This window comes from Equus caballus, chromosome 1 (genome assembly GCF_041296265.1).
Source record: "Equus caballus isolate H_3958 breed thoroughbred chromosome 1, TB-T2T, whole genome shotgun sequence".
NCBI lineage: Eukaryota > Metazoa > Chordata > Mammalia > Perissodactyla > Equidae > Equus > Equus caballus.
In genome coordinates, this window is record NC_091684.1 from 131,107,373 (window position 1) to 131,126,442 (window position 19,070).

The 19,070-nt window shown below is 56.3% G+C and overlaps 1 protein-coding gene across 14 annotated transcripts in view; it reads right to left on the reverse strand.

The window, feature by feature from the left end:
* The window catches only part of LINGO1 (leucine rich repeat and Ig domain containing 1), a 210,176-nt gene that overhangs the window by 12,704 nt on the left and 178,402 nt on the right, over positions 1-19,070 (reverse strand). For 2 of the 14 annotated variants that reach the window (XM_070268875.1, XM_070268905.1), the window contains one exon: positions 4,832-4,935. The exons of 8 other annotated variants lie outside the window; for them this stretch is intronic. Coding sequence is in view for 1 of the 6 variants with exons in the window: in XM_023653146.2 (XP_023508914.1) it covers positions 5,124-5,129 (6 nt within the window). In the remaining 5 variants the exon portion in view is untranslated. Of the gene's footprint in view, positions 1-4,831; positions 4,936-5,123; positions 5,929-16,812; positions 17,003-19,070 lie in introns of those variants that run through there. 4 more of the 14 variants (XM_023653155.2, XM_070268870.1, XM_023653146.2 and 1 more) reach the window with 4 other exon arrangements.

The window sequence follows — 19,070 nt, forward strand, 5'->3', positions numbered from 1 at the left end:
GCATGCTGGCCAGTCCCCAACCCCCTCTCAGAGCTGTGAGCAGGTTCTCTGCAGAGAGAAGCAGAAGAGGTGGCAGAGAGAGATTATTTCCCCGAAATGGGAAAAAATAGAAAAACACACACATACCACACATCCTAATAACATGTAATAAGAGGTTGGAGACAGGGAACAATGCCCTGGTAATGTCACCCTGGCGGCAATCAATTTGGGTGTCACATGAAATAGGCATAATTATTCCGCCAGCCCCGACGCTCGTCTCCAACCAGCTCCAGGGGCCCAGGCCCAGGCCGGGAGAGTGGCAGGGAATCATCGTCGGTGCGCCAGGCTGGCAGGGGAGCTGCTCCAAACGAGCCTGCCAGCACCAGGCTTCTCAGCCCCTGTGGCTAGGCAGGGGGCTTGAGGGCCTTGTCAGGGGGCCTCGCCGATGCCCAGGAGCCATCTCACTCAGCCACCCCTCATTCACTCAAGGGGCAAGAGCAATCAGGGAGGACTCCCCAAGGAGGTGAGAATGAAGGAAGAACAAACATACATTTGTTCCATGCAGTGTTCATTCTTAGAGTCATCAAACTCTTAGTAAGCACTCACCAATGCCAAGCCCTGCACCAGGTGCCAGGGTGTGGAGACAGGGTTTTGGGGGGCTGTACATTATTAAAATAATGAAGCACAGTCTCCGTCTACCTCCCCAGCTAGGACCATCCCTGCCCATCATGGCGGTGAACACAGAGCCACTGGGCTTCCTTTGGCTCTAAATGTGTAAGGACTTAAGCTCTCCTTGCTCCTCCTTCATTCTCCCTTCGTGGGGGAGACCTCCCTGACTGCTCCTGCCCATCTCTGAGCTCAAGGCTTGTACAGACAGCATCCTCACAACTGGGGAAGATGAAGTGCAGAGGTGACGATTACTTAGCGAGCATCTGTTACACACAGGCTGCTGCCTTGCTCACCCACCATTTCATATATCAGAAACCCTGTGTTCCAGAAATGCAAATCAAGGCCCTAATGAAACATCATTTACACTCATTCCATCAGAATGAATCAAGACGTCCTCCCATAGCAAGTGTTGGTGAGGGTGGGGAGCAACAGGAACACTCATCTCCTGCTGTGGGGAAGCAAAAACTGGCCCAGCCAACCGGGAAAATACTTGGGCACATCTCCTAGTAAAGCTGATCAAGAACATGCCCCAGGCCCAGCAATTCTGCTCCCACTTGTGCGCCCCGGAGGGCTCTGCATGTTGCCTCAGGAGACAGGACAACAAGGCTCCTGGCGGCATTTGTAAGAGCAAAAGGGGAACAACGTACACGCCCATCAAGAGAAGAACGATAGACACACTGTGTCATGTTCAAATGACAGAACACTATGCATCAGTGGAAATGAATGAACTACATCTACTACTATTTGCAACAATATAGATGAACCTTACGAATATGATGTTGAAGGAAAAACAAATTCCAGAGGACTTTTCACAAAGTTAAAAAATAACTATAACTGAACAATTTCTATATATTGAAATGCATGATTTTAAAAAGGCAAGGGAATGTTAAATAGGTAATGTAGGGTAGTGGTTGCCTCAGAGAAAGAAGCCAAGGGATGGGGTGAGGAGAAACACGTGGAAGATGTACGTCGTTATTAAAGGGTTAGTGTTCAGGTTGGGGCGTAGGGTCACAGTGCTCATTATATTATTATTATTAATACTCAAAACTTTGATTAATTAATTACAGGCCATGCCCAGACCAGTGAGCAAGAGCCCCAGACCAGAGGTGAGGAGGAAGGCATTCCAGACCGAGCCCCATGTTCATAAGCTGGGAACTTTGGGTAAGTCTTTCCACTTCTCTGGCTATCAGTTTTCTCAGCTATAAAATCAAATCTCTGTACCACACACGAGGCTAAGACTGAGTGCACATCACTGATATAACCTATGAGGTGCTAGCATTTTGTGAGAGTTTCCTCTGTCTAAATGCTCTGCATACATTAACACACAATTCTCATAATGACCCAGAGGTAACACCTTTGTTATCCTCACTATTGATGGACAAGGAGACGGAGGCCCAGAGAGACTCAGTAACTTGCCCAAAGTCACAGAGTTAGGCAGTGGTGGAGCTGAGATTTGCATGCAGGCATTTGGCTCCAGGATCCACACTCAACAACTTCACTATAAAATGACATCAAAGGAGCTGAACACATGCGAGAAGACTGTTGTCAGCACAGTCCTACTGGGCCCATAGCATCGAAGGATACTCAGTCATTCATTCAACACAAGGATGCCTCAAATGCACTGAGGCACTCTTTCCACAAAGAATCTTCCCTGATTCTGGAATCCCCTGCTTTCTGTGTCTCTGCAAAGTCTGCTACTGCCTCAGGACCATCCAGTCTCTCTCTCTTCCTGGAGGACCACTGCCCACCTCCCCCCAGGAGCAAATCCCACCCTCCACTGAGTGCCTGTGTGTGCTCCTGCATACCTTGCCTTCGGCTCTCCCCAATTCCTGCCTGGGGCATCCTTAACATCACCTAGCTCTGTCCATCCACACGGGCTGAGGACACTACCTCTTCCAGGTAGCCCTTGCCACCAGCCACTAGCTGCTCCCTGGTGCCTCCCAGTGTCTTCCCTATCCTAGGGGCGAGGCAGGGGAGCCCGGGGGAGGGTTCAGGATTGTCCAGGGTGTTCAAGGCAATCCACGGGGGCCATGGGAGGGCCTAGCCTAGAGCCAAGCAAGCAGCTGAGACATAGTGTATAGAATAAACGCATGAAGAATGGGTTGGTACAATATTAGGTGTAAACCAGCATGGTTCTACACTGTGGCTGCCTGGAGGAGGAGGATCTGTGACTTGGAGCAGTCAGGGAGGCTTCTTGGAGGAGAAGCCAGGAGAAGCAGAGGAGAGGGCTTTCTGGGTAGGGATGCTGGACCAAGCCAGGTGATGGGGGGATATGTAAATGGACTGGTGGGAACAGAGCAGGGAGCTGTTAATGGGTAACCATAGGGGCAGGGAGCCTGGGGCTGGAAGGCCACTATCCTTCCACAGAGTGCCGCACACAGGACAGCTAGACCAAGAGGCCCCAAGCAGCAGACCAAGGCCCTGACTCTGAAACCACCACCACCTAATGCCTTCCCTCCCTAGCCTTCCCTAGTCCTACCCGACACACTGCCTCACGCCTCCACAGGACCCTGTGCAAATCACTGTACTGCCTCACTTCTCAACAGGACTGACCCCCCCAGCCTGCGATCCTCCTGCCATTTGCTTCAGGAAGTACTTGGAGAACAGCACCAGATGAGCCATCACAGGACCAGCGATCCTGTCTGGCTTTATGCTGAACAACAACCCACCCTCACGAGAGAGGTTTTTTCCCCCTCCAGTGTCCCTCTGGAATTCTGGCTTTTAGAAAGCAATATCTAGTATGGGAAAAAACAGGTATTCAGAGGCAGGGGATGGAGGAGCTGACCCGCAGGATCAAAGAAGACTATTGCAAGGAGTAGAGCGGTCGCTCCATCTCCCTCTAGTCACACAGGGGCCCTCAGCCCAGGTGCCATGATACTCAGCTTCGGGCACACACCCATCCCTCAAAACTCAGCCCCTTGGATTAGGGGCCCACTCTAACTCCTTAGCCTTGACCAAGCCCTACCCAAGGCCCATCTCACATTTAAATTGGCAGGGGGTGGGGGAGGGGGTAGAGACAAGAAGACCAGAGGGGGCCTGTCCTTGCCTTTGCTATGCCCCCCTCCAGGAGGGCAGCTGGGTGCTGCTGGGAGCCCCTATCTGGGTTCTAAGGAGTTCTCACCTCTGCCACCTTATCCTCGCTCCTGCCTCAGGGCATGGGGAGAAAGCAGGAAGGCCAGGCAAGCTGTCCCAGCAGACCAGGTGCTGGGATCTTCCCAGAGGTGTGAGGACTCTGAGCCCCTCCCGGCCCACACGAGGACAAAACAGCAGACCCTCTCCTCCTCACTGGCACTCCCCGCTGAACGTGGGGAAGCCCCAGGCTCTCTGCCGCCTGGGTGCCGCGGTTCATTGCTCCCTGGGCACGGGAGGCACGACTGCTAGAGCCATTGGCACAATGACCAGCAGGGCTGAGCCTGGAGCCACGGGCCAGGCTGGGCTGCACACCCTCCAGCTACCCAAGCCAAGCAGAGGACTGCCCAGATGGCACTGCTCCCCCACCTCAGGGCCTCCTGCACTCCCAACCCACCAGGGCAGAGCCATTCCCATCCTCCCAGATGCCCCTTCTCCCCCACCTCGACCCCAGGACCTCTGAGAACAAAGAGGAGATGCCGATGCCTGCAGAACCAGGGCTGGATGGGGCTGGGCTGGGACCAAGGGCAAAAAAACAGGGAGGGGACTGCCACTGGGCCTGGCCCCACCCCTCCTCACAGTTGGGTCCACCTGGAGGGAGATCTCTCTTGGGGGTACCTTGGGGAGCAGGAAGCCACAGCCCACCTTCCAGGGGTGGGGGGCAGAGCAGGGGCTCCCTCCTCACCTTCCTCTTCTCAGCTGGTTTCCACCTCCCACAGGCTCTGCCTCAGAATGAAAAGTGGGGCAGGAGGAGGTGAGAAGCCTGGGCTGAAGACAGACAAAGGGGAGAACCCTGAAGGGTTCCTGGGTCCTCCTCAACCCAACCACTATCCCTACCCCCATTTCTCCTTTTCTCCCCCTGATGGGCAAGAGCTGGAAAGGGGCTGCTCCTTGTGAGGGGAGAGAGCTGGTGCCTGGGCTGGAGCCTGTGGAGGAAGCTGGTCCCTGACCTGCATCCACCAGCTTAGGGGGACCTGGTGCTGGCTAGGGCTGCCTGGGGGGTATCCGGGGTCTGTGGAGAGAGGCAGCCACCCAGCGCTGAGCAGGGGCTTACCCTCCAGGGTGACCAGCGTTGGAATGGTAGGGCCAATGGAGGACCAGCAGGACTAGGACGCCGGTGGGGGCCCCTCTGTAGCTCTGGGTTCCCAGCTAGCCAACCTGGAATTTGTTGGGGTGGGAAGAACGGAAAAGGAAGAATCTTCAGATCTGTGATCCCAAAAGGGGGTCTGGGTAGCGGTGGGGGGCCCCGCAGCCCCAGGAGGACGCAGCCTGGGCCGACGGCGGCTCCCGGCGGCGCTCTCAGCGGGGCTGCCCTCTCCGGGCTGGGCCGCGGCCGCCGGGCTCACCTGCATCTTGGGCGCGCAGTCCGTCCGCTCGGCTTGGTCGCCAATCGCATGTTTCCTCCGCCGGGCCCCAGCCCCTGCCCAGCCCCCCCCTCCGTCTCCTCCTCCTCGTCCTACACCTCCGCCTGGCAGTGCACGCACCCTCTCAGGGCTAACCGTCCGTCTGTCTGGCCACGCGGGCGGGAGCCAAGCCGGAGCCGGAACCGGGGCCAGGGCAAGAGCCCGGGGGTGGGTAGGCAGGAGACCGCGGCCCCGGCGGGCAGAGGGGCGGGTGCGCTCAGGACGCGCGATGCCGGTTCCACGAGCCTGGTTCTGCACCCCGGGCCGGCCTGGAGCCGCCGCCGCCGCCTCTGTCTCTGCCGCTAGGGCCGGGGTCGAGGCCGGGCGCGCTCCGCAGCGGGGCCGGAGCCAGGGCTGAGACCGGTGGGCAGCGGCCGCGCATGCTGCTCGGAGCCCCGCGTCGGGAGAGGGGCCGGAGCGGCGCGGGTGGGACTCCGCACGCTCCGGGGGCCGGGACCACGACCCACCGCCTGCGCTGTCGCCGGCTGCCCGCGCCGGCTGCCCGCACCGGCTCCCGCCCGGGCTCCGCGCTCTGCCGCGGCGCGGGGAGGGAGCGCGAGGAGCGAGGAGAGAGCCAGGGAGGGAGGGGCCGAGGGAGGGAGGCAGCGAGCGAGCCAGAGCCAGGCGGGGGAGGAGAAGGCGCGGCCGCAAAACCAAGGGAGGGGGTGGTGAGGCGGGGACTCGAAGGGGGCGGAGAGCGAGGCGCACCCCAACCACTGCCCCTTATGCATGGGGCAGCGAAACTGGCAAGGGGGGCGCAGGCGAAGGGCGCGTCAGCCTGGCGCCTGAGCCACGGCCCCGGTGCTCCAGCCCTGCACACGGCCGCGCCCCTCCGAGTCCCGGGCTCCGAGGAGTCCCGGGCAGCACGGGCCCGAGGAGTCTGACCCGAAGTCCTCCCTGGGCGTGTGCGCGCACGCTCGCGTGTGTCACCCGTGTCAACTGGGGTCACTGTACCCTGCTTTGTGGACGGACACACGCACGTGAACAGGCAAGGCTCCCCACCCAGCCAGGGTTGTTTGGAGGACGGCGTGGGTAGGGTCAGGCCGGGAACCTCCGTCCCGCGCCTTGTCCCCTTTTCTCGGAAATCTCGGCGAATAGCTGGAGGGCCCACATCGGGGCGGCCTTGGGGTGAATCAGGTAGAGAGGGAAGCCCGGAGGGACCGCGAGGAAGGCGCACCAGCTCCGCAGCTCTACCTCGAGCCGAGTCTTGCGCTACCCTTTGCTGCCTGGGTCCCCGCCCAGCCTGCCTTTCTGTCCAGCAGAGGGCAGCAGGCCGCTCTGGCCGTGGGCACTGCACCCAGCGAACAGCAGAGAGCAGCCCAGAGCCTCAGTCTGGGCTTGGCTGTCCCTCCGCCGCTCCCCAACGGTCCAGAGGATCCTGGGCTGGGGCCACATACTCAGACGGGCCCAGGGAATGGGACCACTCCTCAGAGATCCAGATTCTCCTTGACCAGCAGATACAGAGAATCAGCTGACAGAGGTTTCTTGGCAAAGACTCCTACAATCCTTGGGACCTCACCTCCTTCCACTATACACCTTCCATCTCCCTGAAGCCAGATGCCCTTTAACACTAAGCTAATTTGATTGGAATGACCATCATTCCTGACACTACCAGGCACACTCACCCCTTCTCCACTGTTGGGAGTGCACCCCATTAGCACATTAGTGCTCCTGACACCTTAAGCCCACAGGGTAGGGGTTCCACATAGAGAGAAGGAAGCTGAGGCTAGAGGGCAGGAGACTGGCCCAAGGCTTCTCAGTCTCTGAGACAGACCCTGGAATCCTGCCCCAACCCCCACGGAGCCTGCCTGACATTCACTGCAGACATCAGGCTGGCATGGTGGGGCCACCAGTTTTCCCTCAACCCCAGCACCATCTTGCTTCTCCACTGTCCAGCCTCACACACACAGCCCATAGAGTTGCATGGACCTTTCGTTCCAGCTAAACAGAGTCTGGGTACTTCTCAGTCTCACTGCCACACCACCACTCTGGACACTTCTGCCTGGAGAACCGTCTCCTGTCTTCTCTATGTCCATCCTCATCCTAGGCCTAGCTAGAGCCCTTCCTAGCAGATACAGATGCTGTGTTGTGCACTCTACGTTCATCCTCCAACAACTCAGAGAGGAGGCGCTGCTGTTCCCCTTGTGACAGAGAAGAAAGCTCAGGCTCAGAGAGGTTACAGGACTTGCCCGTGGTCACACAGCTAGTAAAGCCTGGAAAAGGAATTTGAATAGCCTTCTAAAGCTGAGTAAACCACTAGGGGGCGGGCTTGGCAGAGGGACTTACAGGTGGGAGGGGAAGAGAGGAGGCGGCACAGGAGTCTCCCTCCCTCCAAGAGCCCAGCGAAGGCGGCTCCCTGGCCTCTCAACTCTGTGCTGCCTGGAGCCCCTTCCCAGGTTCCACAGCTTCCCCTCTCCCACACCCCCCCACCAGCTGTTGTTGAGTTAACCGTGAGCTCCTGCCCTCCCGCGCCGCCTCCTCCCACCAGCCCGACAGGAATAGACGCTCTCCAACTCCTGCGTAAAGGCTCCGCCAGGCACCCGCCGGGCGTGCAGACCCTCTGGGGGGGCGGGAGCGGGGGCGGGGGCTATTCCTGGAGCGGCGACTGACGCAGGGACTGCGCGGCCACCAAGTATCTCCGCCACCCACTCACCTGCTCCCTGCCTCAGTGATCTCGGCGGAGAAATGGGGGAGAACCCATTGCCCCCAGCCTGCAGCCCCCAGATGCTGGCTGAGGAAGTTTGCCTCCTGGGGAGGGATCTGCTGGGGCCCACCATTATCCCTCTGAGTCTTGAAGGCAACCAGGATGACCAAAGAGCTGTGTCTGGGAGGAACTGCCCCGCAGCCTTAGTTCTCCATTGTAAACAGTATCCAAGTCCTTTCCCTTTCCGTTTCTCCAAAAGATATGACCCCTCCCACCATCCCCTGTCTCATTGCACCTGTGGAAATATTGGGGAGGGGGAGGCTTTTGGGGAAGAACTTGGAGAAAAGGCCTTTTTGAGAGTCCAGCCTGGGCCTGGTGAGAGTGGAGGCCCCTGGCCTTGTCACTAGAGACCCCATAAAAGGGGGTCCTGTCCCTGGGTCCTCACCCAGTCAGAAGCCTCTGCGTGAGCTGCAGAACCTGTCTCTCTCCACTCCTGTCTGGGAAGGTGGCCCCCAACCTCTCAGAGATTTCAGGGCCATAAGAATGTGAAACATCAGGGGGGCCCAGTCCAACTTCACTGGCACAACTGGGGATTATATCCTCACCCACTCCTCCAGCCCTTTGTCCTCGCTGGCCCACCTGCTCAGCATGCCCTTACCCTGGTTTCCACCTGAGCGTCAAGACCAAGCTAAGACCAATCTCTTCCATTCCTGTCTCCCCTCCCCAGACTGAAATGGCCTTAGAGGCAAGGGCCCAGTCTCCTCCTTCTCTGTGCTCTGAGCAGGAGCTCCCAGGAGCAGGCCTGAGCCCATGTCTCATGAGTGGGCTTCAGGGTGAAAACTCAGCAAGCCCCGATGACGGAGGAGCTGATATCTGGAAGCAGAAGGAGCCAGCCTGCTGCAGCCTGAGTGTTCCCAGCAAAGCAAAGGAGCTGGAATGGGTTTGCCAGGGGACTCTGGAGTAGGGGACGGGACCCTCTAACATTTATTCAGTTCCTACTGTAAGTCAAGCTCTGAGCTATACTTCACATACTTTGTCTTACTTCAAGATTGGTAGTGCTGTGCCCATTACACAGAGGAAAAAACAGGTTCTGGGAGGGCTGGTATCCTGTCCAAGTTCACTCTGTTTGTAAGAGGGAGAGCTGGGCCTTGAAGCTCTGTGTGTGTCTGACATCAGAGCCCAAGCTCTGTTCTCCCCCACTCTGGGAGGCTGTGGATGCAGGAGGCAGGACTGGGCCCCAAGGCACAGGAAGGAATGTGTGGCACACACAGGCTTGCCTGCATGCCTGCTCTGTGCTGCTCCTGCCCGCTTGCATCCTAGCAGCTAGAGGGGTTTTACAATGATGATTATTTCTGAAGGCACTTGAAATTAATGACAGCTCTAAAATGGCTGGGACAGTGGAGTCATTGCTACGACCTCTAATTAGCAGGAAAAATGGAGACCAGGAGCTGGGGAGGCAGGTAGGGGCTGGGCAAGTGGCACCAGGCATGGAACAGAGCTGGGGGAGTGGGTTGGAGCCAGCATCCAGCTGGAGATCCCTGTGGAGCAGGTGGACCCCATGTCCCGCTTTATGCCACAAATTGGATTCTGAGCGCTCTTCTTAAAACTTGTTGTGTGACCTTCAGAGCTCACTCCCTGTCCCTAGGTGAAAGTTTCCCAGCTATGCAATGAGGGGTTGGGCCGGAGGTCTCTAAGCTCAGGGCTCTGTGGCCCTGCCTAGACAGTGGGCAGACTGGGATGAGGCCTCAGGCAGGGGCTCCTTGAATGCCTAGGGGGCTGAAGCCCAGAAGCATGGGGCCCTGTAGCCTCCAAGAGCCACTGACAAAGCCCCACACTCACCCATGCTGGGGTCACTGTGGCCACTGGGATGATGAAGTCCTAGAGATTCAGGCTGGAGTGAAGTGGATCAGGAAGTGGCAAAAAATCCGTAGGTCAGAGCCCCATGCTGGTGCAGCTGGGGGCACTGGGGTGGGGGGTAGATGAGGGGCTGGCAGGAAAGTCCCCTCTAGAAGTGGGCCTAGGAACTGCAGCCAGGGTGTGGGCCTTCCTGCCCCCTCTTTAGCCCCTCCCCAAGAGCCAGAAGAGACTCAGGATGCCACAGTCCCACCTAGGCATATTACAGAGGGTTAGGCTGAGGTACCTAAAAGGGAAAGGACTTAGTCAAGGTCACTCATTCAGGTGCACCCCACCCAGCTCTGGTCCTCCAAGTCCTGCATGGGACAGGCAGCCAGCACAGGGAAGGGCACCAGGGCTCAGCTGAAAGGGACTTCTTTGCACAGTGGCTGGCTCAACTGGATGTGGACATGCGTTGGTTGACATGGAGGGCCATCCATTGTGAGTACAGGCTGAGGCCAAGACTCCAAGGGCAGCGGTATGGAAGCCCCACCCCCACTTCCTTGGGGCATCCTCTTCCCTGGCAGCCCCCACTGCAGACATGTCTTGTCATCGAGAGCTTTCTCAGACCCTAGACCTGCTTCCTTGAATCCTTTCCCCTCCTCCCTTTCCAATTCAGGGCCCTGTGTGGCCCCCTCCTTCCAGAAGCTTTCTCTAAGCACCTCCGTCTCCTGCTCTGAGCTGGGCTTTGTGTCCTTGGGCACCTCTCTGAGGCTCAGTTTCCCCTCTGTAAGATGGGAATACCAGTAGGACCCATTTCTCGGAGTTGGTGTGAGGATCTCCTGACTAAACGTATACCCAGTACTTGATGCTGAGCCTGGCATGCAGTAGGTGCTTAATAAATGTAGGTGTTTTTATGGTTATTATACTTACTGTTATGGTTGTTCTCTGCTCCCTGACACCGCAGCCCCTCTGCAAAGATGGGGTCTATCCAAAGGTCCCTTTCAGCATTCCCACTAGGAGAGGTCTGGACCAAGTTCTCTGTCTTCTGAGAACTGGGAGTCCCCTGAGGGCAGGGAATGATCCTGTGTCCCTTCCAGTTTCCGCAGAGGGCGCAGAGCCCTGATTCAGAGGGTATGATGGATGCAAATTAAACTCGACTGAAATCATTAATCAGGAAGGAGCAACGGGTTCCTCTGGAGAAAGGGATGCAGAGGCATGGGGGCAGGGGTACTCTTGAATCCTCAGCTCTCACTTCCCCTCATCTCAGGACCTGGGTCACTCACACCTCCACTGGAAATGCTCCAGCATTTGTGACATTCACTTATCTGAAGGCAATTTGGGCAGCAACCTCCACTATTTGGAATGACCCTGAAAATCATGGGATGCCAAAAGGCCCTTGGAGGACCCAAGGCAGAAGCCCTGACAGAAAGCTGAGGTCCTGGGGCTGGCCCCTATCCAGCCTGGCCACACAGCCCTGCTGAGCTGGGTGCCTGGCTGCTGTAGCCATAGGAGCTGAGAAGCAGGACATTCGTCTGGGGCCGACTGCCCTGCCCTGCCCGCCCCGCCCGCCCCGCAGTCCCTCCAGGGGAATACCTGATGCTCCAGACCTTGCAGTCAGCTCTCCTCAGAACACAGGGAAGTGTGCACTCTATTTAAAAACAAAAACTGCAAAAACACCCAAATGATTAAATTTAGGGCAAAACCAAAAAGCTGTATGACTAAAGGGACCACTCTCTGGCTCTTTAGGAATCTGGGCTCCTGGCTTGGCAGAGCAGTTTCTCCCAAGAGCCAGGCTCAGCTGTCCCCACGGATCATGTCAGGGGGAACTTAAGCTAATATGTGCAAACAGGCAGCGCTATTAGCAAATCCATTCATTAAGTGCTTGTCTTGAGTTCTGTTGCGCAGGAGACTTGTTTATTAACTTCAGTCGGAACCTGTTATTAACTTAAGTCAAAGGCAGTGTGGCAGCTCAGAAGGTATCCAGCCTCAGAGTCAAGCAGTCTTGAGTTCCAGTCCTGACTCTGTCTCTAAGGGCCGTGTGACCCTGAACAAGTCACTTCACCTCTCTGAGCCTCAGTTGCCCTGTGATAGAGAGCCCCTAAGATCACCCCCGATGGTCTCTGCTTTCTGGTATTCCCACCCTTGTGTAATCCCCTCCCCTTGAGTATAGGCTGGACTAATTGAGTCACTTCTAACGAACAGAATATGGCAGAAGTGATGGGCTATCACTTCTGAGGTGAGGTTACAAAAAGACTCTGGCTTCCATCCTGGGTACCCTCTCCCCATCACTTGCTTGTTTGCTATGACAGAGGCCAGCTGCCATGTTATTAGCTGCCCTGTTGAGAAGCCTGCACAGAAAGGAACCAACACCCCACAAGGCCCTGAGAACTGCCAATAGCTACACAAGCAAGCTTGGAAGCAGACCGTCCCCAAGTCCAGCCTTGAGATGACTGATGCTCTGGCTGACCCCCTGACCCCCTTGTGAGATACTTTAGCCACAGGCACCCAGGTAAGCCTCTCCTGGATTCCTGACCCACAGAAACTGTGAGATAACAAATATTTGTTGTTTTACACCAGTAAGTTTTGGGGTGATTTGTTATGCAGCAGGAGATAACTAATACATGTTCTGTCTGTAAAGTGGGCATAAAAATTCCTTTCTCCCAACCTGGTGGGGGCACTGAGATAATGAAGGCAAAGGGCCTGCAGCCGGCCATGGTGAAAAAAGACAAGGCGACTTGGTGGTTATCTAGTGAAGCTGAAAAGCTGCACTCTATAACCCAAAGAATTCCTTCCAGGCATAGACCCTGGAGAAACACGTCCATGGACAACAAGTCCAGGAACGTTCACAGGGTGTAATGTTTTAATAGTGAAGGGTTGGAAATGCCCTAAATGCCTATCACTGAGAGGAGGCAGGAACAGAAGGTGGTATAATCACAGAGTGGAATACTACACAGCAATGAAAATGGTAAGCCAGGGCTACGCAAGTCAGCGTGGCTGATCTGACAAGCACAATGTGGAGGAAAAAGACTAAAGATATGCACAAGATAGTGTTGTTTATATAAGGTTTAAAAACAAGCCCCAAACTCTATAAACTGTGTTGGATACCTACATATATAGGAAAAATACAAAACCATGCATGAGAATGCTCCATACTGATTCCTGGGGGGCGGAACCTCTGGGGAGAGAAGAGGGGGGTGGATAGACTTGGCCTATCCTGAACCCCATCCTCTGGAGTGTCTGCCATGAGCATTTTATCCTTTCAACAATCCCTGGGGTCCATCCTATTCTTATCTCTTCTTACAGAGGAGGAAACTGAAGCACAGGGCCTCCAGGCAGATATTCCTGGGCTTTCAAGGCCAGCGGGGGGCCAGGGCTTAGGTCCTCACTTTGCCACTAATGTGAGGGAGGCCGCATTATCTCCCTGGCCTCAGTCTATCCTTCTGTAGCACGGAGAGACTTGCCCCCTTCCCCCTTGGTAGGTGTGGATTGAGATGCTGGGAATGTCTTGACTAATCCATCTGGAATATTTGCAGAGCCCCCGTGAGCCAAGCCCGGGGCCAGCTACATAGCACGGGAGACTAAACACAAGGAGCCCTGGACAAGAGAACGTGTGAATAATATGCTTCAGTTCAACGCAGTTCAGTTTGGTTCAGTTTTGCATTGCCTCAGTTCACAGGCAGACAATGGCTGAGGTTAAGGAATACTGCTTGAGCACCTACACTGTGCTGGGCCCTGTATCAGGTGCTTTTATAAATGATCTCACAGAAGCCTCAACCACAACCCAGTAAAGTAGGAACTGTTATTATCCCCACAGAATCAATGAGGAAACAAGATCAGGGAGGATGAGCAATTTCCCCAGGCCACAGAGCAGAGCTGAGATTGTTGAGATTCACCTTCCCTCCATCCTGACCAGCCCTCTTTTTGGTGCTGGGGGCAGAGATGGAAGGTCTGGGCCTTGCTGCCCTCTAGGGGATCCCAGCCCACACCAGGAGGGTCTGGAGGAGTTGGGAGGAGAGGGAGATGTGTGTGGCTGAAGCAATCAGGACAGGTTTCCTGGAGGAAGGGGCAGGAGCAGGTGCTTCAGAGGGCTCACTAGTGGTGAGGCAGGTGGAGGCATTCATCTATCTATCTACTCATTCATTCACTCATTCACCTAACAAACATTCGCTACAGATTTTTCTGTGCCCCAAAGAGCCCACGGTCTAGAGCACAAGACTCAATGCAATGTGATCAGGCAGAGGCAAGCTCTGGGGAGCTGCGCATGCATAGAGCAGGCATTGGGGAGTCAGGCCAGACAACCAGGAGTTGGTGATGCTGAGCTGAAATCCACAGGGTGAGTAGGAGTCAACCAGCTGTACAGAAGAGGGGGTGCTTGGAGCAGAGAGGACAGCAGGTGCAAAGGCTCAAACCCTGGGATGGTGGCAGAGTTAGCTGGCCCCAAGGAAGGCCAGCAATGGCGACCAGCTCAGCTGAGAGGGGGTGTGGGGCTGAGGCTGCCACTGTCTCTCTCCCAGATAGGGTGTCTGTCTGCTGCATTCTCCAACCAGTTGGGTCCCCATGCCAGCTCAGCCCTGTTGGGCAGGCCAGGCCCTTCTCCAGAGGGATTAATAGCAGGGGAATTTGAACTATAACGGCGCATGTAATTATGTGCTAAAACGAAAGAGAGCTCCTTAATAATTGATGGTAGGAGAGAGTAAATATCAGCAGAGGCACCGGGCTGCAACGCCCTGTCCTGTCTGGCTGGGACCCAGGGTGGCAGGCTGGCCGCTAATATGCGCATAAATTATTGAAGTTATACAGAAGAAAGCGGGTGTCATGTCGCACCCATAAACAGCTTGTTAGCTAAGGGGTGGCCGGCTGCTCAGGATTGCAAAGGCTCCCCCCATACCATCCCTGATTGCAGAGTGAGATGGATGAGGGGTGGGTGTGGAGAGAAGCTGAGAGACTGGCTTCCCTACTCCCTGCCCCATCCTGACCTACTGTGGAGTCTGGTGGTGGGGGAGAGAGAAGAGGTCCACAGACATGAGGAGCCAAAAACAGGCCATGAGCTCCCCATCACTGCCACATGTGAGCAGAGGCTAGACAAACCTGACACAGGATGTTAGAAGAGCCTGAAGAACTCTGAGGTCCTGCCCAGCCTGATGTTCTGAGGCCAGTCGGGGTGTTGGGAAGAACTGGACACTGGGGCCAGACACACAAGGTGCATATCTCAGGGAAGCCACTTACTGGCTGTGTGACCTCGGGCAAGTCATCCACTCTCTCTGAGCTGCTTTCCATGCATGCTACCTGAGGATAGTCACGTCTACCTTGGAGGATTGTGGGGAGGGTCCTAGGAGCACATGTATGTCATATTCCTGGTGCCCAACAGGCCCTTGTGCACAGGGCACTCCCTCCACCTTCCTCAGCCACCCCATCTCACAGAGGCTCCGAATTAGATCAGGCCTGATGAGGCTTCCCTCTTCCAGGCTCAAGTTACACTCCATTAAAGCCTGAGTCTGGGACATTAGCTGAGGAAGGTGACGGTGTCCAGCTGCCAGGGCTTGGTCCCCCACCCCCGCCAGGCTCCACCACACACAGGGCACCCCTACCCCCAGGGAGAGAGGAGGAGGATGGAGGCAGGGCCCGGAGCCAGAGCTGCCAACAGAGAGGCCTCACGGGGAAGGGGAGGGTAGGAGGATGGCTGGGCCACTAGCATTCTGGCTCCTTGATGATCAAGAGCTTAAGCCCCACTGTCTCTGGCTGGGGTCTGCAGTCTCTGAGACACTCCCTCTGGGAGGTGGCACAGTCAGCCTAGTTAAGTCACGTGGGTGCCCCTGCTGTGCTCAGCCCTGCCAAAGGCCACACCAGGCAAGAGGAGGCCGTCTGGGCCTAGGGGAGGTGCCCCCCACCCCGGCCTGGCCCTGGAGAGGCAGCCAGATCACCCTCTATCCCCTGCCCAAGGCCACACAGGGCAGGGCTGGGCCTGCCACTCAGGCTTTGGGCAGCAGACAGGCTCCTCCCCGGGTCCTGAAATAGCCCCTAGGAGAGCATTCTTTCTGCCAGTGGTTTCCTTCTCCAAGAGGAAAGAAGGGAATCCTGAAAGATCAGCTACGCTTTGAGCTGGGCCTCTCCTCCAGGAGTCCTTTCTGCGCTCCTCATCTTATCTTGTGCAGCCCTGGTCTGTCCCTCTGTGGCGTATTTTGCAGATGCACAGAGGCATCAGTGGCTGCCCAAGATCACACAGCAAGTCAGCGTTAAAGCCTGGAGTCTGGAGCCTGCGCCCCCTGCCTCTCCCCACACCAGTTCAACTCAGCTTCCAGAGGAGGTAGGGAGATTCTCACGCTCAGTCCACGGCCTCGCGTTGTGGTTGGGACAAGCGCTCTGACAGCCACTGTGGTATGGCATTCCCAGGAGCTCTCTTCTTGCCTGAAAGCTCTGGCCCTCAGCACCTGCCTGTCCATCACTTGCCCAGCAGGGTGGGGACAGCTGGGACAGGTGCCTGCAGTGACAGCCAGGTAGCCTGGTCAGAGAAGGATGGAGGCATCTTTGAGGGACAAATCTTGGGAATAGGTGCTTACTCTGGGCCCTAAGGACTCCTCCGTGCCACGCCCGCCCCACCCCCCCAGCCCTGAGAGGGGACATCTTTTGCCCAGGATCACATAGGTCTTATGTGGGGAAGCTGGAACATGTTTGTCTGGTTTCAAAGTCTGCAACAAACTGAAAGGTGGGAGCATGCAGAAGTTGTGGTGGTATGACCCCCCACTGCTACAAAGAACTGAGCATGTGTACTTTTGGAGGTGGGCTGGTCAAGCCACAGCTCCTCGTGGACCCCAGAGATCACTATCAGCCCCTTCCTGACCCATCAAGGGTCTGTCCTTCTCTATCGCTCTCTCCTCTATCTCTCCAGCTTACTCTACTTCTCTCAGAGGGTCAGGGGAGAAAAAGGCAGCCAGACCCCTGGGCCGGTGACAGGTGGACCTACCCTGGCCCCCTAGATTGTGCTGGGAGCTGAGAAGGACTAGGGAGCAGGAAGTCTGCCTGGGCTGGAGCAGGTGGGAGAGCAGGGCTGTCCAGGAGCTCAGGGGAGACCCAGGGCCCTGGGAGTAGGACTGGGGGCTGAGGCAACCCTCAAAGGCAAGAAGGGTCCTCTATCCTCCCTTATTTAGGTCAGACCTTGACAAGGACTGTGGGAACGATCAGCAGTTGTCAGGGTACACGAAGACGAAGAGAGGCTCATGGGGCATGTGGAAGGTGGGCACGCAAGGAGGAAAGCCCAGGAGCCTCAGGTCCACAGAGCTGCTGCAGGGCCTCTTCTGGCTGTAGGAGCCTGCAGGTCCTTTTCTGCCATCTTGGGTGTGCTGTCCTGCCAGTGATAGCACAGAGGTCAGTGAGGTGGAGGTACTGAGGTGGTCCCCAAGCTCCATGGTTTAGGGTTTACATCCAAAGAGAAGCCACAGCTCTGGCCCAGAGGCAGCAAGCCAAGGGAAAATCTCAGGTATGGATGTGGGAAACCATTCCTGAGAGTCTGGTGGCACCTCCAGGCAGGATACCCAGGGCTTTTTGCCCTCCTTCCTCATCTCCCTCTAGTAGGGAACTGGGCAGAGGATGACATAACTGCAAACAAGGAAATGAGTGGGTGTGATGAGTGGGAGAACCTTCTGGAAGATGGACCCTCTGGGCAGAGCACTGGAGCAAGTCCCTTCCCCTGCTCCAAAGGGTCATCAGAATTAAACGACATCATCCATTCAGAGCCCTGGTAACAGGACCAGCACATGGTTGGCCCTCAAGAGGGTGAACCGTTGTGATCATGAGTCTGGTTGGTGCAGCGGGATCTGCTTTGTGTATGTATCCGGTTTTTTGTGTGTGTTTTTTTTTAAAGTAACTGTGTTGTGTTGCAGATCTGTGCTGTGTGTATCATTGTTAAATGTCAAGTGTTGTCTCTGTTGCGTGGTCAGCGTTAGGTGTCCTGAGCAGGACTTTTCTGCGTCTCCCCTATTCTCCAAGGCCCATCAGTCTGCAGGCAGAAATCCCAAGCCCCCATCCAGGCTTCCCATCTGTGCTGGGAGGAGCAGCAACTGTGGTCTGTACCCAGGCTGTGCCCCCCAACTATACCTTCTCTACCCACGTTGTCCTGGGAGCCCACCCCTCACAACTGGCTGTCCAGAGCCTGGAGGGCAGGTGGGTGAGTGGGTACCCTGGCTCCAGAGGTCCCAAGGGCAGACCTGAGCATCTACCTGCTCCTTCTGGGCCCACCACTTGCTTGTGGAATTTCTGTTTGCTCCTTCTGGGCCCACCACTTGCTTGTGGAATTTCTGTTACCTGGGAAATGGAGCTGGCATAAGGTGGAAGTGTGAGTGACACCAGGAGGGCAAGAGACAACCCAGTGCATTACCCCTGAGATGACAGGACATGGCCCCAGAGAGGGCTGAGCCAGGGGCAGACTGAGCTCTGGCAAGCTTCTCACTGGCCACTCCTGAAGCTGATGGACACAGCACTGGGCTGGCTCCCTCAATCCCTCCAGCAACACGTGCAAAAGGGGCTACTGTGCCCATTTCACAGATGAGAAAACTGAAGCTCAGAAAGGAGGTGACTTACCCTGGTGGAGGCAGGACCAGAAGCCAGATGTGGCCCTGGTGACAGTCACAGAGGTTTGGGGTTAGATGGGGGATCCCTAGGGAGAATCCTCTCCATGGGGTAAATGACGTGGCTCAGGCTGGCAGGCCAAAGTAGAGAGATCTGGAAGGCCCCAGACAATGGGAGGGCCCCCACACTCTCGAACTAAAACATAGCATGTACACTCAGATGCAGTGTGTTCACACCACCTGCTGGGGCGTGAAAACCAGCCATAAATACCTGCCCCGTCGTGGTGGCTCATCAGGAGAGTGGGGAGAGAGGCTGGTGTGCCCTCCAGAAATTTCCCAGTGACTCACAGACTTGTGGACCCCCTTCTGCACACCAAGACACTCCTCCTCCCATACACACACCCCTGGAACTGGCTTCTCTGGGAGCCTCCATTTTCCCTTAAAGACAGTGGGATTAAGAAGACCACACACCCACTCCCAAAATCAGGGGGCCAAGGGGTCTTGGAGGAGGGAGCCCTAGCCAGCCAGCTTGCAAAGACTTTATACAACACAGCACAGGGAGCAGGGGCCAGGGAGGGTGGCCAGGAAACATGTGGGGTGGGTAGAATGGAGTGTAATGGAGGGCTAACCCTAAGGCCTGCTCCTTCTCACTGTCTCTCTCCCTAGAGTCAACCCAAGAAGCAGGAGGGTTGGACCTCATCACCATGCATTCTACCGTGCCCAGCTCTCTCTCCACCCGTGAACTCGGCAGGAACATTTTCACATTTAGTTAACGTCTGTGTGTTGGCGGGGTGGGGGGTATACCTGCACATCTCATAGCTAAAGATGAATGCCAGCTGATGTCTGAAG